This window comes from Pistacia vera, unplaced genomic scaffold, assembly GCF_008641045.1.
Source record: "Pistacia vera cultivar Batoury unplaced genomic scaffold, PisVer_v2 Contig213, whole genome shotgun sequence".
Lineage (NCBI taxonomy): Eukaryota > Viridiplantae > Streptophyta > Magnoliopsida > Sapindales > Anacardiaceae > Pistacia > Pistacia vera.
The window spans coordinates 990,800-1,018,356 of record NW_022196017.1 but is presented as its reverse complement, the minus strand read 5'-3'; the positions used below and the strand labels follow the sequence as shown (position 1 = coordinate 1,018,356).

The 27,557-nt window shown below is 34.4% G+C and overlaps 2 protein-coding genes, 1 long non-coding RNA gene and 1 pseudogene across 4 annotated transcripts; all 4 read right to left on the bottom strand.

Moving 5' to 3' along the window:
• Positions 1-908: 908 nt before the first annotated feature.
• On the bottom strand, positions 909-2,457 carry LOC116129669. Of its 2 annotated transcripts, none has more exons than XM_031415390.1 (6): positions 2,367-2,457; positions 2,217-2,280; positions 2,023-2,115; positions 1,830-1,931; positions 1,601-1,726; positions 909-1,317 (listed from the first exon to the last, which is right to left on the bottom strand). In XM_031415390.1, the coding sequence occupies exons 1-6, from the start codon at positions 2,394-2,396 to the stop codon at positions 1,133-1,135; spliced, it is 600 nt and encodes a 199-aa protein (XP_031271250.1). In that variant the 5' UTR covers positions 2,397-2,457; the 3' UTR covers positions 909-1,132. The 2 variants fall into 2 exon arrangements, with proteins under 2 accessions (XP_031271250.1, XP_031271251.1); XM_031415391.1 differs by having other exon boundaries at positions 1,198-1,500.
• A 7,981-nt stretch (positions 2,458-10,438) lies between these two features.
• Positions 10,439-11,172, bottom strand: LOC116129670. Its single transcript, XR_004127943.1, has 3 exons — positions 10,830-11,172; positions 10,625-10,740; positions 10,439-10,525 (listed from the first exon to the last, which is right to left on the bottom strand). It is a non-coding gene; the product is annotated as an uncharacterized LOC116129670 (long non-coding RNA).
• A 7,880-nt stretch (positions 11,173-19,052) lies between these two features.
• On the bottom strand, positions 19,053-22,612 carry LOC116129710. Its single transcript, XM_031415428.1, has 4 exons — positions 21,995-22,612; positions 19,674-19,737; positions 19,473-19,565; positions 19,053-19,183 (listed from the first exon to the last, which is right to left on the bottom strand). Exons 1-4 carry the CDS (start codon positions 22,610-22,612, stop codon positions 19,053-19,055), a joined length of 906 nt encoding a protein of 301 aa, XP_031271288.1.
• Positions 22,613-24,706: 2,094 nt separating this feature from the next.
• On the bottom strand, positions 24,707-26,662 carry LOC116129708 (annotated as a pseudogene).
• Positions 26,663-27,557: the final 895 nt, after the last annotated feature.

Here is a 27,557-nt window from a genome sequence, read left to right as displayed (position 1 = left end):
AATTTCCTTAAACTTATCTAGAAAATCAGAATCCTACCAAAAATTGTTTTCCTTTAACTTAATTACCTAGTAAAATAAAAACAAAATTTATACTGTACATCAATATATTTTACATAAATAGATTTTATTATTTTATGTTATTTCAATCACATCTCTTCTTTGTATTTATCATAAATATTAAAATCTTAAAATATAAGATTTTTTTTGAATTATTATTATTATTTTACATAAGGAAGTTTGTTTTATTATATCACACGAAAATAAGAATCCTACCCAAAATTGATTTCTTTATAAATTTCGGATTTGGATTCTTTTGTTAAGTTGATCTTGAAAGCAGTAACTTATGCTATAAATTGCGGATTTAGATTCTTTTGTTGAGTAGATCTCTCTCGTTGAAAGCAGTAGCAAAGGGAAGGATATAATCGTATTTGGGAACTGAAAGAAGAAAAAGAAAAAGCTATGGGGAAGATTACTGAACTTCGTGGAGATTTAAAGAGACTGGTAAAAGAACTGGAAGATCTTGATAACGCACGGATCTGCAATTTTAAAAGAATGAAGAGTTACGTCCTCAACGAACAACAATTTAAGCTGGTTAAGGCATGTAAATATACTTTTTAATTATATATATATATATATATATGAATCCATATTTTTAACTCTTTGATGGAAAATTATAATGTGATATTGTTTGTTGCAGGTGGGTACAGAGATGAATCCCGAGAAGGTTGAAACATATAAACTTGATCACGAGGAAAACAGAATATTTCTTTTGATTGGGATGGATCTTCAAAGCGCAATCAAGGAGGATGAAGGTGGTGACTTGACTGAAGCTGCTTTGGATGTGTTGAAAACCTGGGAAAAGAATACTAAATCTCATGAAGATTCAAAGAGATCAGCTTAAGAAAATCACGACACAATCGAAAGGCAGAAAGAGTAGAGTCTTATATTTTTGTTATAGATATCATATTTCATATATTATTGTTTTTAGTACTCAAGTTATAATAGACATCAAATATAAAGTCTTATAATTTTCCCTGGTAAAACACGTATCTCTTCCAAATTTGGAGATTGCTCTCACAAAACAGTCTCTCACGTTTAAAGTTGAACAAGCTAGTTTTAACATCACACAATCTCAGGATGGTATATCATATCTCAGATCTTGGAATCTCTTCAATAGGCTTGACTTGTATTTCTCGATTTCAGCCTCAAAGGATTCTGGAGTGGACCCCAAAAATAATATTGCCCCATCAGAGGATCGTGGAGTGGATTTTATAACTGATATTGCTCCAGCACGGTATAAAGCTCCAGCTGCTTCATCTGTGTAACAGGACAATGGGAAAACAAATATTTGCAATAATAGGCATCACTTACTCCACTCCACATTTCAAACACAAAAGTCTTATGGATCTCTACATTCAATTTGCCCACTTCAGGGCAAAGTATAGCTTCTTGTGGGTGATTACTCATGGTTCACTTACCCTACACAAGTTTGCCTCTCAACTATTGTTTGACAGATACAACATATCAGTAAATGTTATCATATTCTCTTTTATATCCATAGATTAACTCATAAGAGCATCTGAATGCAAACATAACTAACCTGAGCCAGAAAGGGCAGCAAGAGCCTTCAGTGCTTCTATCCGTGTATAATAGTCTTCAGCATCCCCCAACATATATACAAGCTCCTGCGCACCACCAATCTCCACTATGTTCATCCTCCTTTCATCTGTGACCAATAGCAAAACAAAATTACAATATCAGATGCAGTCCATAAACAATCTCCAATCTTAACAATAATGTCATTAAAGAAGAAAGAACAAAACTTTTACCATCTGTTGCAAAACGGGCTACTTTATGAGCTCCCACAGCTTTAACAAAGGGAAAATTGGATTCCAAAAGTAACATAGCGTGTCGCATCTTCAAATTATCTCCTAATTTTAGGAAATCATAAGATTAAGTTAAGAACCCTTCAAAGGCAGAAACTTTCTATAACATAAGCTAGTCGAAAATCAATTCTCATACCCATGAAAGGAAGACCAAAAAGATATACAAGATAAGTTGCAGTCACAGAATTGACAAACCACCGAACCCTTCTATGCTTAATAAAGATCTCATCTACAAGTCAATCAAGTTAAAAAGGAAAAATTTTAATTTCTTTGCAACCAAACAGAGCATTAGCGAATCGAATTATTACCCAGAAAAACACAAAAATAAACCTTTCACATTGCGGGATGAGAAGTTACGGGATTGAACATGCCCGGATCTTCTTCTACACAGATGCTGCACAAAATTTGACAAAAAAAAGAAATTAAAATGAAGAATTGGAAGATAATAAGAAGTGAAGCAGATTGAGGGAAAGAAATTACAGTAGATAGTCGGGATGCTAAGATGCGCATGGTGTTATCTAACAGAAGAAGATTTGAGAGACAATTAGGTCATGAGATCAGAGTATTGAAAATTGAAAGACCTGCTCATGGTGAATATACATATATTCAACATAATATGAAATTATCCAAAAATTTAAATTAAAAGTTTTTGTATTAGTATTGGAATTAAATTATCAAACTAACTAATTTTCGAAGGACAATATTTATATATAAAATATAAAGTGTAAAAGTGGATGGAACACACGATGCAATTGCTAAGGAAAAAATAAAGAGGGGCACTCTTCTAAGTTCGAATGCTTACCATCGTTATCATTTAAACTTACGATAGTTTTAAGATTAGTGGAGATGTGCGCAAACTAATCTGAAATACTCTCAAACAACGAAAAAAAAAAAAAAATTAGCAAGGAGATAAACGAATTGACGAATTCATGTAGCAATGTTATAAACGATTTTTTTTTATTAAAATAAAAACGCAATTTATACATCAATTTATTTTACATTATTTAAGATTTTATCATTTTTAATTATTTTATGTTATTTCGGTCACATCTCTTAATCTTACAGAGTTACTTTTGATGAACTTCTTTTATTTCTACTTATCTGTTCTTTGTATTTGTCATAGATATAAAAACCGTAAAATATAAGAATTATTAAACCGTTGATCTTTAGAATAACTTGGGCTTGGGGTTAATCGAAAAAAACCAATTTTCCGGTTCAGTTTCGGATTGATTCGATTTTTTGGTTTTTTTTTTTTTTTAACACACCTACTATGAATAACTTAAAACATACTCCTTCTGTTTTTTTATAAATGTCGTTTTGAGGGTGTAAATTTTTTTTAAATTAAATGACGTTATCTTGTCTCTGATCCACGTCTCCATTCTCTACTTTTTTCCATGGCCCACATCTCCTCTCTCTCTCTCTTTGTCTTATCTCTTCTCCTCTTCTCCTCTCTTCCACATTTTCCATCGCCCACATCTTCTTTTTCTAATCTGACAATATATATATATTAAATTATTTAAATAACTCACTTATGTGTGCAGCAGGAAAATTTCTACACCGTCTAATAGGACTAGCCCAATCTTAGTCCTATTAGACGGTGTTTGTATAAGCTTATAAGTCAGTCAAACTAGTTTATAAGTTCTAAAATTAAGTTATTTCTTCATAACTTTTTTGGGTTTATAAACTGGACTTATAAGCAATTTTTTTTTTTCCTTATAAACACTCGTGCTTATAAGTTTGTTTGACAAAGTAGATTACCACATTATCTCTATTTAATTTTAAAATTTTACAGTATACTCTTATTTTTATATTTCAAAGTCATGTTATTATAGTATCCTTTTTAGTCATTTTAATAATAAAATGTACTTATAAACCACATTTTACCAAACGCATCAATTACTTATCAATCACTTATAAATAATTTAATCAAATACATAATTACTTAAATTTCAAATGTTTATAAGCTTAAATGTCAATTATAAATACTTTAACCAAATATATAATTACTTAAATTTCAAATGTTTATAAACTCAAATAAACTTATTTTCATACGGTTAGACAAACGCCCCTTTGAACAAGTAATTAGAAGAAAATATGTTGCCAAGAGAGGAAAAAAGTCACCATGGAAATTATAACATTAGAAAAAAAGCTTAATCAATTAAAACTTCTTATAAATAAATTAACTCCAAATTTAAAATAAAAAACTAGTTAAATCCCTAAAATGAAATGAACAAAGGAAACAAAATCAAATCATAATTTAATAATATTTTTCTTCCCGATTCAATAAATTATTATTTTTTCAATATTGTCTTACGATCAAACTAGATATTCAGTCAAAAAGTAAAAATTAAACTGAACAAAAATGATATATATGATGAATCTGTACAGTCTTAATCCTTCTGTGGGATCTTTGGATTCTCCACAAAATTCTAAAATTAGTCCTTCCTTTACAATTAATTAATGACCATTCAATGCCACAATTACTCAACTGGGCCTCTGCCGTTTCTCTCAAACTCTTTACCTTCATCAGACAAAAGTGCGTACGCACACCCCAACCCCCTAACGGCCCGGCCCGACTCGTTTTCAACATAACACCTGGCAACAACTCTGCCCTTCCGCTTGCACCACAATCCCCCACGCGCGACTGAAGTCACTCTCTCCCCATCAACGAATCTGATTCTTTTTCCGCTTTGTCATCTTTTAACGGTTTCACGAAAATCACGCCCTCCGGAAAGGGCGTCGTTCCGTCCTCCCTTTTGATTTCACCGACGGCCAGTCCTCGGACACCGCTTCTCCTTTTTCAACCTCGTCGAATGACCGTTATCGGAGTACGTGGACGTAATGGCGCTTCACGTAAGTTCTTGACGATCTCAGAGACGGAGTTTTTCATCCACTCGTCGATCAATTCTCATGCGAAATCGTCTCATCTCGTTTCTGTTTTGTCCTCTTCTTTTCCAAACTGTCCATACGAGCCAACGACATCGAAATCGGTTCATGCACTTATATTATCATTACCTCGGCCGATCATCGCCACCCGATGATTGACGCGATGAAGATCGATTCCGGCGAGACGCACTGAACACATCGCTCCTCCGCCGCACCGAAGGCTCACCGACCGCCATACTAGGATGAAAATCAATCAGAAACCGAAACGAAAAAGTGATGCTATTATATATCGGTGTGTGTTTTGATTTATGGCGTTCCAGAATGAGGAGAGTGTGATTGGCGGAGAGTTGAAAGGCGTTTTATTGGAGGAAGAATTGGTTTGATTTTGATATTTAGAGAAGTTTCGCCTTTTGTTTTGGGTTTGGTCACTTTTGACTCCGAAATAATTATCTACATCCGTATGAATTGAGTTTGATGCAGCCTTTTCACATCAGCGTCCATTTTAAATATAATACTACTTTTTTTTATTTATACATTAAAAACAGTAAACATTTATATATAGATACTTGGTCTTCTTTTTGGGGAAAAAACTTCCAAGTAATTTTTTTTTTTTTTAATGTGTAAGATTATTACTTTATTATGTATTATTAAGGAGAATATCTTTCTAAGATACAATTTTTTAAAACAAATTACAAATGGATACGAGTTCTAAAACATAAAACCCACTAAACAGGGATAAATTACCGTTAAAGAATGTTAAATTACTATGTCTAACCTGATCAATGTAACTCAAGTTGCTAGATCGGTCTAGTTGAATATGACAAAACCATTGGTCATGCCAACACCCTTGGCTTGGCCTTTATCTAGCAAGCGGTGTTGGCTTTGCTACGATCAACGCCACTATTGATTGCTTTTGTTATTTTTTTTATTTTCTAAGCTTTTTTATTTAAATCTTTTACAATTTTTATAATAATATGAATTTTTTATTTTAATAGTTATTAGTAGCATTTATGTCTTTTTTATATCATTTTTTGTTAAATAACCATAACATATAATTTGTTCATTTTTAGTGAGTTTTAGCACTTGTGTCCATTCACGATCTCATTTTGAAAATGTTGTCCACAAATGATATTCCCCCAAATTATTGTTTGTAGAAATTAATTGATTTTATGAATTAAATAATTATAATATAAACTTGTAATTTGTAATTATATCAAACTATGTTTATGTTTGTGGATTTTTAGTGAAATTCTTAGTTTATTGTATAATATTAGGAATTAAGATAAATTAAATTTTGCGTTGTAATGGAATTATATGGATGATTGTAATGGGATAAAAAGGAAACGGTTGTAGGGGATTGTGGCCGTTATAGAGTTGAGTCCCACGAGGTCCACGAGAAGTAAATCTAAATAGTAGTGTCGTGTACGCGGTGGTCTCTGCATGATTGATCGAAGCCGCATTTTTGATCGAACGGTGGAGAGTGGTGAGTGTGAGGGCTTCACATGAAAAACTGGCGAGCACGTGGTAGCTTGTTAAAATTGCGTGCATCGTTTAAGAAGACACACGCTGCGCGTCTTCACCAACTGAATGATTACAAGTCTTGCCACGTGGTGTCCATGTACATTATCTACTTGACCGAGTACCCACATCTGATAAATGTGCTATAATCTAATTTATTTAACTAATCATTTGTAAGTTATTAATAAAAAAAATAAAACGACAAAGCTACGAATGCCGATTATTTTACACCGAAAATGTGTACTGGCCTATGTGTATCCCTGACCATCACATAACAGTCCAAACGCCTGATTTTCTATAAATATTTTTCTAGTGAACGATCATCCATCAAATATGGACGGTCTTCACTTACATGGACTCCCATCCATATATAATGGACGGGTCCTTTACTACGAGACGCGTCCCCATTTAAAGGACGCCCGTCCATAAATAAAATAGATTAATTTTTTTTATAAAAATTAGGGACGGCCGTTCATCCGTTATGACGGTCTCCCTGTTGAGTTGAAAGGACTCTATTTTGCTGATAAAATACCCAAGTGTGATTAAATTGAAGTATATTGAGAAAATTAAAGAATTTATGAATTTATTCACGAAAATCACTTCTATATTTTCTTATGAATTAACATGTTTGGAATGATTTGGGAAATGATATGAGTTGATATTAAGTTGTGGTTTAGGGATTAGGGGTGATTTTGTCTCATTTATGCTTTTGGGGAGTAAACTGTCATATTTATAGCTGATTTTGTCACATTTCAATTGTGTAGGGACAAAGTGATATTTTGCATTTTGTCTATAAAAGAAGACGAAAAGTCCGTAACGTGGATGCTGTTCACCAGTTTTCCGGCGAGCTCCGGCTACCCTTCGTCTCCCTCCGGCGACGATTCATCTTCCCCACCACCTATCTCTTCATCAGCCGTCAACGCCACCGTGGGAAGTGAAGAGTTGTCGCGACGTTTCATCTTCCACCACCGTGACGCTTCGCATTCTAGGCCAGATTTCGCCTTTTTCCGGCAACGTTTCAGCTCCCCAGACTTGATCTTCATTCCCCACGGTAGAATCTAGCATTCCAAGCTTCATCCATCGCAAAAACCGTCGGAATTCGCCAATCGCCGCCGCGCCTCTTCATCTTCCAGCCCAGATCCTACTCATTTTGGGTGACTCCTCACCTCCCGAGGACCTGATCTAAACTCACCATCACCAGAGCTTTCCATCGGTACCTTCGGATCCCATTTCCACCACTGTTTCCGGAAGACCCATCGGAAAATTAACGTTTTCCGGCGGTGCGCTGTTTGTATTCCGGGCTGTTCGTTGGTCGTTTTCACCCCTTCTTCGCATCATATCGCTGTCGATTACCTCCCCTCCCCATGGTCAGCTTCGTTTCCACCGTTTCAACCTCGTCATCACCACCATGAGCGTTAAGTTCCTGGTTGTCTGTTACGGCATAGCAAGATCGAGATTGACTCCACGACTCTCCTCATCAGCTCTCGACTAGTTGGATGAGCCCTTATAGGACTTTGGTAGTATTGTGCTCAGATTATATTTGTTTCGTTTCATGTTTGATTTCGATACTTTAATAGATTTGAGCATAACTGTAATGAATATTGTTGTTTTATGATTTAAGTGTTTCATAGAATTTGCTGAATGATAAACGTTGGTTGAAATAATTAAATGATGAATATGCTTTTCATTACTTCCCATCGATTGTATTGAGTTGTGTTCGTTTAATTTAATTTTTACTATTGTTGCTTTTATTGTGAAGTTGGTTGATTGGATTATACGTGTTGACAAATTGTATTTGTTAATCGCGTATCAACTAGTGGTATTGCCTTGTAGCGTTTATCGGTGTTCTTGATAGTCTTTAACCAATCGAACTTGAGTGATCGGTGAGACAGGATAGATTATACTGAGTGTCGGGAAGCTATCATTGATTTACCTTGCCTTGTGGTTTAGGGGATCGTAGAGGGTGGAGAAAGAATTATGTGAGTCAGTCTGTGTTGAACCAAACCGTAACGGCAACATTTTTATTATAAAGTCTTTATTAGTTTTAATTTCACTCTTTCATTATTTGCATTTAGTCTATTTAGTTTCATAAATCATTTTGCCAATTTCTCTTTCGTTAACTCAAATATACATTAGGTCATTAGTTCTTGCTCTCTGTGATTCGACCCTGCTTACCGCTAACTACGGTATTATTGTTAATTTTGTGACCGTGACGACCGTCCAACAGTCCCTTCATTTTGGACGGGTGCCCGCAAATAAGGGACGCCCGTCTTAACCAAAATATGAAAATAAAATAAAAAAACTTTGGGACAGGCGTCCTTACGTTTGGACGGGCATCCATTACCGTCCATACTTTAAAAAAAAAAATTCTAAACAAAACTCTTCTTCTTCGTCTTCATTCCCCATCTCCTCTCTTCTTCTTCGTCTTTGTTTTATGAGATAGGTGTGCCAAATCCAAAGGCTCCAAAGCCCAGAAAACTACAGAAGCAAACAGGGGAGCTTAAACATTGCACCTATTTACCCAAAAATACGTTAAAAGATAACTCTTTTTCATAAAATCGCACATGATGAGTCCATTTATTTATTAATACTCAGATGAATTTATAAAGAGCTGGTGTAATTTCGGTAGATGCTGCAAATTTCTGATCACCATCTTCATACACCATGTTTAGCGGAGGGAAGGAAAAGGAACTCATTTTAAGAGTTATTTCCAGAAGACAACTTGGCAGTGAACTAGATATGAATAAATTTTAATATATCTTAAACTTTAACTATTCTTAATCCAAGCTACCCACCAAACAAGTCTTTCACAAGGCTACATCCCAGCAAAGAAATGTAATGGCCTTAAAGTATAAATTAAAAGACTGATTCCGTGCCTGGTACCCGGTTCCTAGTTAGTAAATTCGCGTTTTATACGCGATTATACGGCTAGCCTATAATCCCTTAAACGCGAATTCACGTAGTTTATGAGGCTGCGTATAATTCGCGAATTATATACCCTATCCTAAATTCGCGAATTATACCCGAATTATTGCCGAATTTTTGCCGAATTTTTGCAGACAAAAAAATAATTACATGATAAGGCAAAACGACGTCGTTTTGGTGGGGTTTGACTAAAATTAAAAAACTCCTTCTCCTCTTTCTCGGTTCTCTCTTCCACAGTCTTCATCTCTTCTTCAAATCTTCAACAATTCAACTCTTTTTTCTTCACTCTTACTCTGAGTCTTGATCTCTTCTTCTCTTCTCTTTTTATTTTAACTCTCTTCTCCAAGCTTTAAGTCCAAGACTTCAACTCTTCAAGCCCAGCTACACACTTCTTCTCTTCTCTTTTTAACTCTCTTTGAATCTTGTATGTTGGTGATTTGTTTGTGTTTGTGTGGTTTGGAGTAGTAGTAATAGGGGCTGGTGGATTGATGATTTGTTTGTTGGTGGATTGATAGATTTGTTGAAACAGTTTGATGAAATGCTTGTGAGAGTTATATTTGGTATCTGTTTAACATAATATTTCATTTAGTTCTGTTGTTTTGTGTTGTATGGTCAAAATGAAAGACTAAAGATCATCTATAAAGCAAAAGGTAAAGGCAAAACAACAAAAGAAACATGAATTCATAAAAATAATATTGTCGGGCTTGGATTGGAATTGGCAGATACTTAAAGAAGAAGAAAAAAGCAACAAACCATCAGTTTACAACCAACGCCAACTGCAAATTGTAAACCCATGTGCACTTTGTCATGTTTTTAGATTTCATAACACTTTATTATTTGACCTTTGAATGTACTGTCCAATAAATTCAGAAAATAAAACAACTATACTAATGGAATCCAAACTTTGTATGCGTAGCTATAAAATTAAGGATAAAATACTATCTTAGTTATTGTTCAAATATACTTTAAATTAAAAGGAAAATAAATTGTAGAGTCGACCACAATGGATTATTTAAATGGGGATGTTTTGAAAAGTGCTAAAACCAAGATTGCTATTGCCGTATTTTTCAAAACTTATTATTGACAATTTGTCTTATTAAACCCTTATTTATCCGAATTTTATTTTTTCCGTATCCGAATTTTATGACCGAATTTTTACAAACGTATTTTTCACCATTTGCCGTATTATACCCGTAAAATTCCCGTACCGTTTTTTTGCCGTACCCGTATTTACTAACTAGGCCCGGTTTACACATGCTGCATGCTGCATGCAAGCCTCTCTTTCACTATGCTTTCAGCCAGCTTCTTTCCTGAACAAATTTTTAAATGAAATATTCAGCTCAATTCCGTTGAAGAATAGAAAATTAAAAAACGATGACGTGCTGCCAAACAGAATAAGGAAGTAATACCTGCTTCTTTGTTAGGTACAGTAACGTAAACTACAATCATTGGTACAGTGTCGCTGTTCCCTTCCATTTTGATGGCGTTAAAGCTCTTTGATGGTGTTTTAGTACCAAACTTTGATCTAAAATTACAATTATGTAAATGCTAACAAGCGATAATTCAATTACAATAAAACTACAGAGAAATTGATTCGAAATTTAAGATATGTACCTTAAAAGAGAAATTGTTTTCCCTGTTTTGCTTTTGTAGTTTTCTGGACTTCGGAGTCTTTGGATTTGGCACGCATATCTAATAAAACAAGGACGAAGAAGAAGAGAGGAAATGGGGAATGAAGACGAAAAAAAAGAGAGGAGAAGGGAAATGAAGACGAAGAAGAAGAGTTTTGTTTAGAATTTTTTTTTTTTCAAAAGTATGGATGGGCGTCTAACGTAAAGGACGACCGTCCAAACGTAGGGGACGGTCGTCCAAAATTTATGGATGGCTGTTCCCAAATTTTTTTTTTTTTTTTTATTTTCATATTTTGGTTAAGGACGGACGTCTCTTATTTGCAAGCGCCCGTCCAAAATGAAGGGATAGTCATCTATAACGGATGAACGGTCGTCCCTAATTTTTATAAAAAAAATTTATTCCATTTTACTTATGGACGAGCGTCCTTTAAATGGGGACGCCCGTCCGTAGTAAATGGACCCCCGTCCATATAATATGGAATAAATTTTCATAAGGTTAGACAAACAATATGGAATAAATTTTCATAAGGTTAGACAAACGCCCCTTTGAACAAGTGATTAGAAGAAAATATGTTGCCAAGAGAAGAAAAAAGTCACCATGGAAATTATAAAATAAGAAAATCAAGCTTAATTCAATTAAAACTTCCTTAATAAATAAACTCCAAATTTAAATAAAAAAACTAGTTAATCCCTAAAATGAAATGAACAAAGGAAAACAAAATCAAATCATATTTAATAATATTTTTCTTCCATCGATCAATATATTTTCCGATCAATAAATTATTATTTTTTCAATAATTTGTCTTACGATCAACAGATATTCAGTCAAAAAAGTAAAATTAAACTGCACAAAATGATATTTAATGAATCTTACAGTCTTAATCCTTCTGTGGGATCTTGGATTCTCCACAAAATTCTAAATTAGCCTTCCTTATTACATAATTAATGACCATTCAATAGCCAGCAATTACTCAACTGGGCCCTGCCGTTTCTCCACTCTTTACCTTCATCAGACAAAAGTGCGTACAGCACAACCCCAACCCCGCTAACGGCCGGCCCGATCGTTTCAACAAATACACACGCTGGCAAACAACTCTGCCCTTCCGCTTGCACCACAATCCCCCACGCGCGACTGAAGTCACTCTCTCCCCATCAACGAATCTGATTCTTTTTCCGCTTTGTCATCTTTTAACTGTTTCACGAAAATCACGCCCTCCGGAAAGGGCTCGTTCCGTCCTCCATTTTTTGTTCACCGACGGCCAGTCCTCGGACACCGCCTTCTCCGTTTTCAACCTCGTCGAATGACCGTATCGGAGTACACGTGGACAAGTAATGGCGCTTCACGTAAGTTCTGACGATCTCAGAGGGAGTTTTTCATCCACTCGTCGATCACATTCTCATGCGAAATCGTCTCATCTCGTTTCTGTTTTGTCCTCTTCTGTTCCAAACTGTCCATACGACCAACGACATCGAAATCGGTTCATGCACTTATTATTATCATTACCTCGGCCGTCATCGCCACCATCGATGATTGGCGCGATGAAGATCGATTCCGGCGAGACGCACTGAACACATCGCTCCTCCGCCGCACCGAAGCTCACGACGCCATACTAGGATAAAATCAAAATCAGAAACCGAAACGAAAGAAAGTGATACTATATATCGGTTGTGGTTTTGATTTATGGCGGTCCAGAATGAGGAGAGTGTGATTGGCGGAGGGTTGAAAGGCGTTTTATTGGAGGAAGAATTGGTTGATTTTGGATTTAGAGAAGTTTCGCCTTTTGTTTTGGGTTGGTCCTTTTGACTCCAAAATAATTATCTACATCCGTATAGATTAGTTTGATGCAGCCGTTTCACATCAGCGTCCATTTTAAATATAACTACTTTTTTTTTTTTTATTTATACATTAAAAACAGTAAACATTTATATATAGATACTTGAGTCTTCTTTTTGGGGGAAAAAACTTCCAAGTAATTTTTTTTTTTTTTTAATGTGTAAGATTATTACTTTATTATGTATTATTAAGGAGAATATCATTTTCTAAGATACAATTTTTTAAAACAAATTACAAATGGATACGAGTTCTAAAACATAAAACCCACTAAACAGGGATAAATTACCGTTAAAGAATGTTAAATTACTATGTCTAACCTGATCAATGATAACTCAAGTTGGCTAGATCGGTCTAGTTGAATATGACAAAACCATTGGTCATGCCAACACCCTTGGCTTGGCCTTTATCTAGCAAGCGGTGTTGGCTTTGCTAGCGATCAACGCCACTATTGATTGCTTTTGTTATTTTTATTATTTTCTAAGCTTTTTTATTTTAAAATCTTTTACAATTTTTATAATAATATGAATTTTTTTATTTTAATAGTTATTAGTAGCATTTATGTCTTTTTTATATCATTTTTTGTTAAATTTAACCATAACTAATATAATTTTGTTCATTTTTAGTGAGTTTTAGCACTTGTGTCCATTCACGATCTCATTTTAGAAAATGTGTCCACAAATTGATATTCCCCCAAATTATTGTTTTGATAGGAAATTAAATTGATTTTATGAATTAAGATAATTATAATATAAACTTGTAATTTGTAATTATATCAAACTATGTTTATGTTTGTGAGTTTTAGTGAAATTCTTAGTTTAATTTGTATAATTATTAGGAATTAAGATAAATTAAATTTTGCGTTGTAATGGAATTATTATTGGATGATTGTAATGGGATAAAAAGGAAACGGTTGTAGGGGATTGTGGCCGTTATAGAGTTGAGTCCCACGAGGTCCACGAGGAGTAAATCTAAATAAGTAGTGTCGTGTACGCGGTGGTCTGCCGCATGATTGATCGAAGCCGTCATTTTTGATCGAACGGTGGAGAGTGGTGAGTGTGAGGGCTTCACATGAAAGAACTGGCGAGCACGTGGTAGCTTGTTAAAATTGCATGCATCGTTTAAGAAGCCACACGCTGCGCGTCTTCACCAACTGAATGATTACAAGTCTTGCCACGTGGTGTCCATGTCAGCTTATCTACTTGACCGAGTAACCACCATCTGATAAATGTGCATATAATCTAATTTATTTTAACTAATCATTTTGTAAGTTATTAATAAAAAAAATAAAACGACAAAGCTACGAATGCCGATTATTTTACACCGAAAATGTGTACTGGCCTATGTGTATCCCTGACTCACACTAACAGTCCAAACGCCTGATTTTTCTATAAATATTTTTCTAGTGAACGATCATCCATCAAATATGGACGGTCGTTCACTTACATGGACTCCCATCCATATTATATGGACGGGGGTCCATTTACTACGAACGGGCGTCCCCATTTAAAGGACGCCCGTCCATAAATAAAATAGATTAATTTTTTTTATAAAAATTAGGGACGGCCGTTCATCCGTTATGGACGGTCGTCCCTGTTAGAGTTATGAAAGTGACTCTATTTTGCTGATAAAAATACCCCAAGTGTGATTAAATTGAAGTATATTGAGAAAATTAAAGAATTTATGAATTTATTCACGAAAATCACTTCCTAATATTTTTCTTATGAATTTAACATGTTTGGAATGATTTGGGAAATGATATGAGTTGATATTAAGTTGTGGTTTATGGATTAGGGGTGATTTTGTCTCATTTATGCTGTTTGGGGAGTAAACTGTCATATTTATAAGGGCTGATTTTGTCACATTTCAATTGTGTAGGGACCAAAGTGATATTTTGCATTTTGTTCTATAAAAGAAGACGAAAAGTCGCGTTAACGTGGATGCTGTTCACCCAGTTTCCGGCGAGCTCCGGCTACCCTTCGTCTCCCTCCGGCGACGATTCATCTTCCCCGACCACCTATCATCTTCATCAGCCGTCAACGCCACCGTGGGAAGTGAAGAGTTGTCGCGACGTTTCATCTTCCACCACCGTGACGCTTCGCATTCTAGGCCAGATTTCGCCTTTTTCCGGCAACGTTTCAGCTCCCCAAGACTTGATCTTCATTCCCCACGGTAGAATCTAGCATTTCCAAGCTTCATCCATCGCAAAAACCGTCGGAATTCGCCAAATCGCCGCCGCGCCTCTTCATCTTCCAGCCCAGATCCTACTCATTTTGGGTGACTCCTCACCTCCCGAGGACCTGATCTGAACTCACCATCACCAGAGCTTTCCATCGGTACCTTCGGATCCCATTTCCACCACTGTTTCCGGAAGACCCATCGGAAAATTAACGTTTTCCGGCGAGTGCGGCTGTTTGTATTCCGGGCTGTTCGTTGGTCGTTTTCACCCCTTCTTCGCATCATATCGCTGTCGATTACCTCCCCTCCGCCATGGTCAGCTTCGTTTCCACCGTTTCAACCTCTGTCATCACCACCATGAGCGGTTAAGTTCCTGGTTGTCTGTTACGGCATAGGCAAGATCGAGATTGACTCCACGACTCTCCTCATCAGCTCTCGACTAGTTGGATGAGCCCGATTATAGGACATTTGGTAGTATTGTGCTTCAGATTATATTTGTTTTCGTTTCATGTTTGATTTCGATACTTTAATATGATTTGAGCATAACTTGTAATGAATATTGTTGTTTATTATGATTTAATGTTTTCATAGAATTTGCTGAATGATAAACGTTGGTTTGAAATAATTAAATGATGAATATTGCTTTTCATTACTTCCCATCGATTGTAATTGAGTTGTGTTCGGATTTAATTTAATTTTTACTATTGTTGCTTTTATTGTGAAGTTGGTTGATTGGATTATACGTGTTGACAAATTGTATTTGTTAATCGCGTATCAACTAGTGGTATTGCCTTGTAGCGTTTATCGGTGTTCATTGATAGTCTTTAACCAATCGAACTTGAGTGATCGGGTGAGACAGGATAGATTATACCTAGAGTGTCGGGAAGCTATTTCATTGATTTACCTTGCCTTGTAGGTTTAGGGGATCGTAGAGGGTGGAGAAGAATTACTCTAAAACTTAAGCTTACATGTTTGTTTATAACATTTTTTTAGCTTATAAGTTGGGCTTTAAGCCAAAAAATAAGTTGGGGGGAGGTACTTTTTTTTTTTTGGCTTATAAGCACTATGCTTATAAACTATTGACCAAGTATATTACCACATTATCCTTGTTTATTTTAAAATTCCTTAGTATACCCTTGTTTAGTAGTACCTTTTTAGTCATTTATAATAAAATAACTTATAAGCCATATTTACCAAACACGTCAACTACTTATCAGTCACTTATAAGTATTTTAACCAAACACGTATTGCTTAAATTTTAATGCTTATAAGCTAAAATTAGCTTATAAGCACTTATTGCTTATAAGCTAATTTCATAAGCTCAGACAAACACCCATCTTACAGAGTTACTTTGATGAACTTTTGTTTCTACATATCTGTCTTTGTATTTGTCATAGATATAAAAACCGTAAAATATAAGAATTATTAACCGTTGATCTTAGAATAACTTGGGCTTGGGGTTAATCGAAAAAAACCAATTTTCCGGTTCAGTTTCGGATTGATTCGATTTTTTGGTTTTTTTTTTTTTTAACACACCTACTATGAATAACTTAAACATACCTTCTGTTTTTTTATAAATGTCGTTTTGAGGGTGTAAATTTTTTTTAAATTAAATGACGTTCTTGTCTCTGATCCACGTCTCCATTCTCTACTTTTTTCCATGGCCCACATCTCCTCTCTCTCTCTCTTTGTCTTATCTCTTCTCCTCTTCTCCTCTCTTCCACATTTTCCATCGCCCACATCTTCTTTTTCTAATCTGACAATATATAATTATATTATTATTTAAATAACTCACTTATGTGTGCAGCAGAAAATTCTACACCGTCTAATAGGACTAGCCCATCTTAGTCCTATTAGACGTGTTTTGTATAGCTTATAAGTCAGTCAAACTAGTTTATAAGTTCTAAAATTAAGTTATTCTCATAACTTTTTTGGGTTTATAACTGGACTTATAAGCAATTTTTTTTTTTCCTTAAACACTCGTGCTTATAAGTTTGTTTGACAAGTATACCACATTATCTCTATTATTTTAAAATTTTACAGTATACTCTTATTTTTATTTCAAAGTCATGTTATTATAGTATCCTTTTAGTCATTTTAATAATAAATGTACTTATAAACCACATTTTACCAACGCATCAATTACTTATCAATCACTTATAATATTTATAAATACATAATTACTTAAATTTCAAATGTTTATAAGCTAAATGTCAATTATAAATACTTAACCAAATATTAATTACTTAATTTCAAATGTTTATAAACTCATAAACTTATTTTCATACGGTTACAAACGCCCCTTTGAACAAGTATTAGAAGAAAATATGTTGCCAAGAGAGGAAAAAGTCACCATGATAAACATAAAAATAAAGCTTAATCAATTAAACTTCTTAAATATAAACTCCAAATTTAAATAAAAAAACTAGTTAAATCCCTAAAATGAAATGACAAGGAAAACAAATCAAATCATAATTTAATAATATTTTTCTTCCCGATTCATAAATTTATTTTTCAATATTGTTCTTACGATCAAACTAGATATTCAGTCAAAAAGTAAAATTAAACTGAACAAAAATGATATTATGATGAATCTGTACAGTCTTAATCCTTCTGTGGGATCTTTGGATTCTCCCAAAATTCTAAAATTAGTCCTTCCTTATACAATTAATTAATGACCATTCAATAGCCAGCAATTACTCAACTGGGCCTCTGCCGTTTCTCTCAAACTCTTTACCTTCACAGACAAAAGTGCGTACAGCACAACCCCAACCCCGCTAACGGCCCGGCCCGACTCGTTTTCAACAAATAACACGCTGGCAAACAACTCTGCCCTCCGCTTGCACCACAATCCCCCACGCGCGACTGAAGTCACTCTCTCCCATCACGAATCTGATTCTTTTTCCGCTTTGTCATCTTTTAACTGTTTCACGAAAATCACGCCCTCCGGAAAGGGCGTCGTTCCGTCCTCCCATTTTGATTTCACCGACGGCCAGTCCTCGGACACCGCCTTCTCCGTTTTCAACCTCGTCGAATGACCGTTATCGGAGTACACGTGACAAGTAATGGCGCTTCACGTAAGTTCTTGACGATCTCAGAGACGGAGTTTTTCTCCACTCGTCGATCACATTCTCATGCGAAATCGTCTCATCTCGTTTCTGTTTTGTCCTCTTCGTTTCCAAACTGTCCATACGAGCCACGACATCGAAATCGGGTTCATGCACTTATTATTATCATTACCTCGGCCGATCATCGCCACCATCGATGATTGAGCGCGATGAAGATCGATTCCGGCGAGACGCACTGAACAATCCTCGCTCCGCCGCACCGAAGGCTCACCGACGCCATACTAGGATGAAAAAAATCAGAAACCGAAACGAAAGAAAGTGATGCATTATATATCGGTTGTGGTTTTTGATTTATGGCGGTCCAGAATGAGGAGAGGTGTGATTGGCGGAGAGTTGAAAGGCGTTTTATTGAGGAAGAATTGGTTTGATTTTGGATATTTAGAGAAGTTTCGCCTTTGTTTTTGGGTTGGTCACTTTTGACTCGGAAATATTCTACATCCGTATAGAATTGAGTTTGATGCAGCCGTTTCACATCAGCGTCCATTTTATAAAATACCTACTTTTTTTATTTATACATTAACAGTAAACATTATATATAGATACTTGAGTCTTCTTTTTGGGGAAAAAACTTCCAAGTAATTTTTTTTTTTTTTATGTGTAAGATTATTACTTTATTATGTATTATTAAGGAGAATATCATTTTCTAAGATACAATTTTTTAAAAATTACAAATGGATACGAGTTCAAAACTAAACCCACAAACAGGGATAAATTACCGTTAAGAATGTTAAATTACTATGTCTAACCTGACATGATAACTCAAGTTGGCTAGATCGTCTAGTTGAATAGACAAAACCATTGGTCATGCCAACACCCTTGGCTTGGCCTTTATCTAGCAAGCGGTGTTGGCTTTGCTAGCGATCAACGCCACTATTGATTGCTTGTTTATTTTTATTTTTTCTAAGCTTTTTTATTTTAAAATCTTTTACAATTTTTATAATAATATGAATTTTTTATTTTAATAGTTATTAGTAGCATTTATTTCTTTTTTATCATTTTTTGTTAATTTAACCATAACTAATAAATTTTGTTCATTTTTAGTGAGGTGAGCATCTGAATGCAAACATAACTAACCTGAGCCAGAAAGGGCAGCAAGAGCCTTCAGTGCTTCTATCCGTGTATAATAGTCTTCAGCATCCCCCAACATATATACAAGCTCCTGCGCACCACCAATCTCCACTATGTTCATCCTCCTTTCATCTGTGACCAATAGAAAAACAAAATTACAATATCAGATGCAGTCCATAAACAATCTCCAATCTTAACAATAATGTCATTAAAGAAGAAAGAACAAACTTTTACTACTTTATGAGCTCCCACAGCTTTAACAAAGGGAAAATTGGATTCCAAAAGTAAAATAGCGTGTCGCATCTTCAAATTATCTCCTAATTTTAGGAAATCATAAGATTAAGTTAAGAACCATTCAAAGGCAGAAACTTTCAATAACATAAGCTAGTCGAAAATCGATTCCGAAAATCAATTCTCATACCCATGAAAGGAAGACCAAAAAGATATACAAGATAAGTTGCAGTCACAGAATTGACAAACCACCGAACCCTTCTATGCTTAATAAAGATCTCATCTACAAGTCAATCAAGTTAAAAAGAAAAAATTTTAATTTCTTTGCAACCAAACAAAGCATTAGCGAATCAAATTATTACCCAGAAAAACACAAAAATAAAAAATCCACCTTTCGCATTGCGGGATGAGAAGTTACGGGATTGAGCATGCCCGGATCTTCTTCTACACAAATGCTGCACAAAATTTGACAAAAAAAAGAAATTAAAATGAAGAATTGGAAGATAATAAGAAGTGAAGCAGATTGAGGGAAAGAAATTACAGTAGATAGTCGGGATGCTAAGATGCGCATGGTATTATCTAACAGAAGAAGATTTGAGAGACAATTAGGTCATGAGATCAGAGTATTGAAAATTGAAAGACCCGGGCATGGTGAATATACATATATTCAACACAATGTGAAATTATCCTAAAATTTAAATTAAAAGTTTTTGTATTAGTATTAGTATTTGAATTAAATTATCAAACTGATTAATTTTCGAAGGACAATATTTATATATAAAATATAAAGTGTAAAAGTGGATGGAACACATTATGCAATTGCTAAGGGTAAAATAAAGAGGATTTAACATACTATTTTAAGTTCGAGTTTTACATTGGTGATTATTAAAATTTTTATGATAGTTTTAAGATTAGTTGAAATATATATAGATTAATTTAAAATACCTTTAATCATCCAAAAAAATAAAAATAAAATAGCCAGGAGATAAACGAATTGACGAATTCATGTACCAATGTTATAAACGATTTTTTTTTATTAAAATAAAAACGCAATTTATACATCAATTTATTTTACATTATTTAAGATTTTATCATTTTTAATTATTTTATGTTATTTCGGTCACATCTCTTAATCTTACAGAGTTACTTTTGATGAACTTCTTTTATTTCTACTTATCTGTTCTTTGTATTTGTCATAGATATGAAAACCTTAAAATATAAGAATTATTAAACCGTTAATCTTTAGAATATCTTGGGGTTGGGGTTAATCCAAAAAAAACCAATTTTCCGGTTCAGTTTCGGATTGATTCGATTTTTTGGTTTTTTTTTTAACACCCCTATTATGAATAACTTAAAACATACTCTTTCTGTTTTTTTATAAATGTCTTTTTAAGGGTGTAAATTTTTTTCAAATTAAATGACGTTAACTTGTCTCTGACCCACATCTCCATTCTCTACTTTTTTCCATGGCCCACATCTCCTCTCTCTCTCTTCATCTCCTCTCTTCCCCTCATCTCCTCTCTTCCACATTTTCCATCGCTCACATCTTCTTTTTCTACTCTGACAATATATATATTAAATTATTTAAATAACTCACTTATGTGTGCAGCTAGAAAAACAAGTTTTTTCCACTTGCAAAATCAGAGGAAAAAATCAAATTGAAATGAAATGAAATTGTTTCATTCAAAGTTGTGTAGAAACTTAAAACGTCGTTTATATTGAAACGGAGGGAGTATATAATAGTAGGGTCCGTCACTCTTAATGCTAAATAAAAAATATAAATAGCCAAATCCTAATCCTATTAGACAGTATTTGTCTAAGCTTATAAGCTAGTCAAACTAGTTTATAAGTTTTAAAATTAAGCTATTTTTTTATAACTTTTTTGGGTTTATAAACTGGACTTATAAGCAATTTTTTTTTTTTATAAACACTCGTGCTTATAAGTTGGTTTAACCAAATATATTATCATATTATCTTTATTTAATTTTAAAATTTCATAGTATATTCTTATTTTTATATTTCAAAGTCATGTTATTATAGTATCCTTTTTAGTCATTTTAATAATAAAATGTACTTCTAAACCACATTTTACCAAACGCATCAATTACTTATTAATCACTTATAAATACTTTAACCAAATACATAATTACTTAAATTTCAAATGTTTATAAGCTTAAATATCACTTATAAATACTTTAATCAAACATATAATTACTTAAATTTCAAATGTTTATAAACTTAAATACACTTATTTTTATAAGGTTAGACAAACACTTTGAATAAGTGATTAGAAGAAAATATGTTGCCAGAGAGAGGAAAAAAGTCACCATCGAAATTATAAAATAAGAAAATAAAGCTTAACTCAATTAAACTCCAAATTTAAATAAAAAACTAGTTAAATCCCTAAATTAAAAAAGGAAAACAAAATCAAATCATAATTTAATAATATTTTTCTTCTATCAATGTCAATATTAGTTTTTCCGATTCAATAATTGTCTTACGATCAAACTAGATATTCAGTCAAGAAATAAAATTAAACTGAACAAAAATTATATATGATAATGAATCTATAGAGTCTTAATCCTTCTGTGGGATCTTTGGATTCTCCACAAAATTCTAAAATTAGTCCTTCCTTATTACAATTAATTAATGACCATTCAATAGCCAGCAATTACTCAACTGGGCCTCTGCCGTTTCTCTCAAACTCTTTACCTTCATCAGACAAAAGTGCGTACAGCACAACCCCAACCCCGCTAACGGCCCGGCCCGACTCGTTTTCAACAAATAACACGCTGGCAAACAACTCTGCCCTTCCGCTTGCACCACAATCCCCCACGCGCGACTGAAGTCACTCTCTCCCATCAACGAATCTGATTCTTTTTCCGCTTTGTCATCTTTTAACTGTTTCACGAAAATCACGCCCTCCGGAAAGGGCGTCGTTCCGTCCTCCCATTTTGATTTCACCGACGGCCAGTCCTCGGACACCGACTTCTCCGTTTTCAACCTCGTCGAATGACCGTTATCGGAGTACACGTGGACAAGTAATGGCGCTTCACGTAAGTTCTTGACGATCTCAGAGACGGAGTTTTTCATCCACTCGTCGATCACATTCTCATGCGAAATTGTCTCATCTCGTTTCTGTTTTGTCCTCTTCGTTTCCAAACTGTCCATACGAGCCAACGACATCGAAATCGGGTTCATGCACTTATTATTATCATTACCTCGGCCGATCATCGCCACCATCGATGATTGAGCGCGATGAAGATCGATTCCGGCGAGACGCACTGAACACATCGCTCCTCCGCCGCACCGAAGGCTCACCGACGCCATACTAGGATGAAAATCAAAATCAGAAACCGAAACGAAAGAAAGTGATGCTATTATATATCGGTTGTGGTTTTTGATTTATGGCGGTCCAGAATGAGGAGAGGTGTGATTGGCGGAGAGTTGAAAGGCGTTTTATTGGAGGAAGAATTGGTTTGATTTTGGATATTTAGAGAAGTTTCGCCTTTTGTTTTTGGGTTTGGTCACTTTTGACTCCGGAAATAATTATCTACATCCGTATAGAATTGAGTTTGATGCAGCCGTTTCACATCAGCGTCCATTTTAAATATAAATACTACTTTTTTTTATTTATACATTAAAAACAGTAAACATTTATATATAGATACTTGAGTCTTCTTTTTGGGGGAAAAAACTTCCAAGTAATTTTTTTTTTTTTTTTTTTATGTGTAAGATTATTACTTTATTATATATTATTAAAGAGAATATCATTTTCTAAGATACCATTTTTTAAAAGAAACTGCAAATGAATACAAGTTCTAAAAAGGGATAAATTACCGTTAAAAAATGTTAAATTACTATGCCTAACCTGATCAATGACAACTCAAATTGGCTAGAACGGTCTAGTTGAGCATGGCAAACCGTTGGCCATGCCAACACCCTTGGCTTGACCTTTATCTAGCAAGCGGTGTTGGCTTTGCTAGCGATCAACGCCACTATTGATCGCTTTTGTTATTTTGTTATTTTTATTATTTTCTAGGCTTTTTTATTTTAAAATCTTTTGCAATTTTTATAATGATATGAAATTTTTTATTTTAATAGTTATTAGTAGGCATTTATGTCTTTTTTTTTTAATATCATTTTTTGTTAAATTTAACAGTAACTAATATAATTTTGTCCATTTGTAGTGAGTTTTAGCACTTGTGTCCATTCACGATCTCATTTTAGAAAATGTGTCCGCCAATTGATATTCCCCCAAATTATTGTTTTGATAGGAAATTAAATTGATTTTATGAATTAAGATAATTATAATATAAACTTGTAATTTGTAATTATATCAAACCATGTTTATGGTTTTGAGCTTTAGTGAAATTCTTAGTTTAGTTTGTATAATTATTAGGAATTAAGATAAATTAAATTACGCGTTGTAATGGAATTATTATTGGATGATTGTAATGGGATAATAAGGAAACGGTTGTAGGGGATTGTGGCCGTTATAGAGTTGAGTCCGACGAGGTCCACGAGGAGTAAATCTAAATAAGTAGTGTCGTGTACGCGGGGGTCTGCCGCATGATTGATCGAAGCCGTCATTTTTTATCGAACGGTGGAGAGTGGTGATTGTGACGGCTTCACGTGAAAAAACTGGCGAGCACGTGGTAGCTTGTTAAAATTGCATGCATCGTTTAAGAAGCCACACGCTGCGCGTCTTCACCAACTGAATGATTACAAGTCTTGCCACGTGGTGACCATGTCAGCTTATCTACTTGGCCGAGTAACCACCATCTGATAAATGTGTATATAATCTAATTTATTTTAACTAATCATATTCTAACTTATTAATAAAAAAATAAAAATAAAGGTTCCAGCATTTTGAAAAGTTAACACCGTTATCGTTAATAATGTTTCTGATAATAAGTTGTTTGATTAACCGTTAACCATTTATTTAAAATATATATATATTTTTTTTTATCGTTTTCATCATGTTCAATTAAGAGTGTTACTATTATTTTCGACTAATCGAATTTCTATTTAAGGTGTCATCGTTACTTCCCTGAAATTGAAAGGGAATTTTTTTTACCAAACTTTAAAGATGATTTTTTAATTAAAGCCATTAGGCATTTATTTAAGATTTTTTTTATCCTTTTCACTATTTATGTTTAACTATGGAATCTCTATTTGAGGGTGTTATTATTATGTTCGATTGATCGAGTTTCTATTTAAGGGTATCATCGTTACTTTCCCAAAAATGAAAGGGGAAATTTTTTTCACCAAACTTTAAAAGATGACAATGTAATTAACTTAGAATAACAACGATCAAGAGAGGAAGGAGCCCCAAAAGCTAGTTTAAAGAGGAAAAAATCCAATTATATATATATACATTATAATAATCTACTAAATTAATGATGTTGGACAAATACAACTTTACATGCCTTGAAAATAATCGTGGACAGAAACTTTCATGATCTTAACAAATGCAACCATGAATTCATCAATTTCTATGCATATTTTCTGAGATGAAAGCTTGAAAGGGAGGCCCATGGCAGGATATAACACGGGATCTCGAGTAATAGGCTCATCAGGGATGAGTTGTGTCCACTCATACTCTGTTATTAAATAATGAATCACTAGCAAACTTTCAATTCTTGCAAATTCAGCCCCGGGGCATATTCTTCGTCCTGCTCCAAAAGGGATGTATGTGTGTGGGAAATGCCCTTGAACTTGAAGAAGCATCAAATCTTGAGGAATATCAAAGCCATCAAAAGTGATGTCTCTTGTTATAAGTCGAAAGTTTCCAAAAACGGGAGGAGTAAATCTCATGAGCTCTTGAGCTACTCTACATGTTTACTTCATCATTTGCATTTCATTCCAGCTGAGCTTTCTGTCTCTTTGCTGTTTAGCTTTAACAACTTCTCTTTGCTCTGTTCAAATACAAGACTTTCATAAAAAAACTGATTCTGCAGTTGATGTAATCTACATTATCAAGATATATTTTCAACAGCTTGAAGCACTTTGATAGATACCTCTGGGTCCCTGACCAGGTGTCTTACAAAATGACTGAGGAGAATTGTGGTTGTATCATGGCTAGCAATTATCAAGGTTAAAAATATGTCAAGAACTTCCCGTTCAAGTAAAGGTTCACCATTTTTATGTCTCAGAACAAGGAGGCTAGAGATGATATTGTCTTGGGAGTCAACTGTTCCTTCTTCCATTTGTGTTTTCCTGTTCAATATCAGCTTGGAGAGCAGTTTGCAGACCCGGCCCCGTGCCTGCGATGCTCTATGAAGTGTAGTCCCTGGAATAATCAAAGGAACTGCCCATACTCCTTTCAGGGTAATTGAAAAATCTTCCAAAAGTTGATCTTTCGACTCCCCATCTGGTAACCCGAAAAATATACTGCTAGTCACATTGAATGTTATCTTATTCATCAATGTCAAAACTTGTACTGAATCCTTCCCATCAAGCTCCTGAGTCAATTTGATTAATAAAGCAAAGTAAGCAGAAACTAAAAGGAGTAGGAAAAGATTCATGGATTTTCTGTCACCTCGGGTAGCTGCTTCTGAAGCAGAGTATCCATTTGATGCAAATATCTCTGAATACTTTCAGGTTTTAGAAAGCTCGCAATGGCACCCCTAATAAGCTTGTGCCGCTGTCCAGACATATCAAAGAGGCTGTATTTTCCAAACATTTTGACGGCACTGCTTGGTTGGTTGTAGGATATACCATTATCACCTCCACTAAACACAAACCGATTGCCAGCTTGGCCTGTCAAAACCATCGTTTTTTTAACCCAGCAGTGAGGTTTTGAATACTGGTCCAAACTTGTTGATGCGGCTCTGAATCCATTCATCAGTCTTGTTTTGCTTCTGTGCTCTCACAAAACTTATGGATTCTCCAACAAGTGGAAATCCTAACGACCCTGGTGGAAGTTTTCTGCCAAGACACCATGAGCATTTGTGTTTCAAGTACCCAGCAACAATGGCAACGAGTGTTAAAAGAGCAATGGTTATCAATGGCAATGTAGATTCATAAACAGTAAGGAACTCCAGGGTTTCTTGTTTGTAGAAGGACTGTAAAGCTTAGAACAATCAGAATGTAAAATCAAATGAATGATAAGAGCAACCAAATAGCTTGAATTATCTCATCTCAGGATCATAAGGTAGAAAGTTGAGGAACACCAAAATGTGAGTACTTGTACATGCACAGAAAGTTTGGCTCTATAAATCTAATTAGAATTTGATTAAATTTAACAGTAATGATGTTGACATTTGTCTCGGCATGCAACAAGATAAAGATAACAAGCAACTCTTTCAATCTTATTAGTCCATGGATACAGGACAAAAGGGAAGCAAAGGCCTGTTGAGGCAGTTGATTGTTCATGTATTCTGCAGGTATGGTGCAGAAATAATTCAAGACTATGATGTTTCGTCATATATGATTTATTGACATTAATGAAAGAAAATGTAAACTTCATAAATAAATAATGAAAAGGGGGTTGAACTTTGCATAATATTCTATGTATCAAGCAAATTTATAGCTTAAAGAAACATCTGATAACATTTGGAAAAGATTGAAAAATATAACTTTTGATGCATAGTTCCTTCATTCTCTAGCTTTAACTCAGAGGGACCAACAAGTTGGTTGCTGTTTGGAGATGAACGACAAATCACTTATGGATTTAATTCTTAAACGACAAGTTTCTTTTTCGGTGGAAAATAGTGCCACAAGTCATTTACTTTGATGAATAGACTGCAAGTGATTGGCTCAATGATAACTGTGTTGGACATAACAAGAATCCCAATGGAAAATCCCTACACTGTCCAAATAAAACGTTCCCATGAAGGGCTGGTCCTTGAAACAATTTTAACTTGCAATGAATACAAACCCTTTAATTTCTCAGGTTTCAGCCTGAATCCAGCCTTGTTTTAGTTTATGCCTATATATATGGTGACGTTTCTTGTCTTGTTTACTAACAAATGTTTACATCATTGGATTACAGAAAAACAAATAACACAATCAATATGTCAATTCGAATGGTTCAAGATTCTCTCCTGATCTGGAATTTTTATTTCAGTTTATATAAGCTTGTGTTCGATGGTTAATGAAAAGAAAAAACATTTGAGTATTTATATTATCCACTTTCTCTTTGAGGGTAGGTAAGTGAACTGTTCCATTATTCAATTCAAATGTCAATTCTGGCTTTCTACTGTACTTTGGTATTCAAGTTTGTTGAATATTTCACACCAGAGAAAAGATAATGTTTGATTTAGAAATA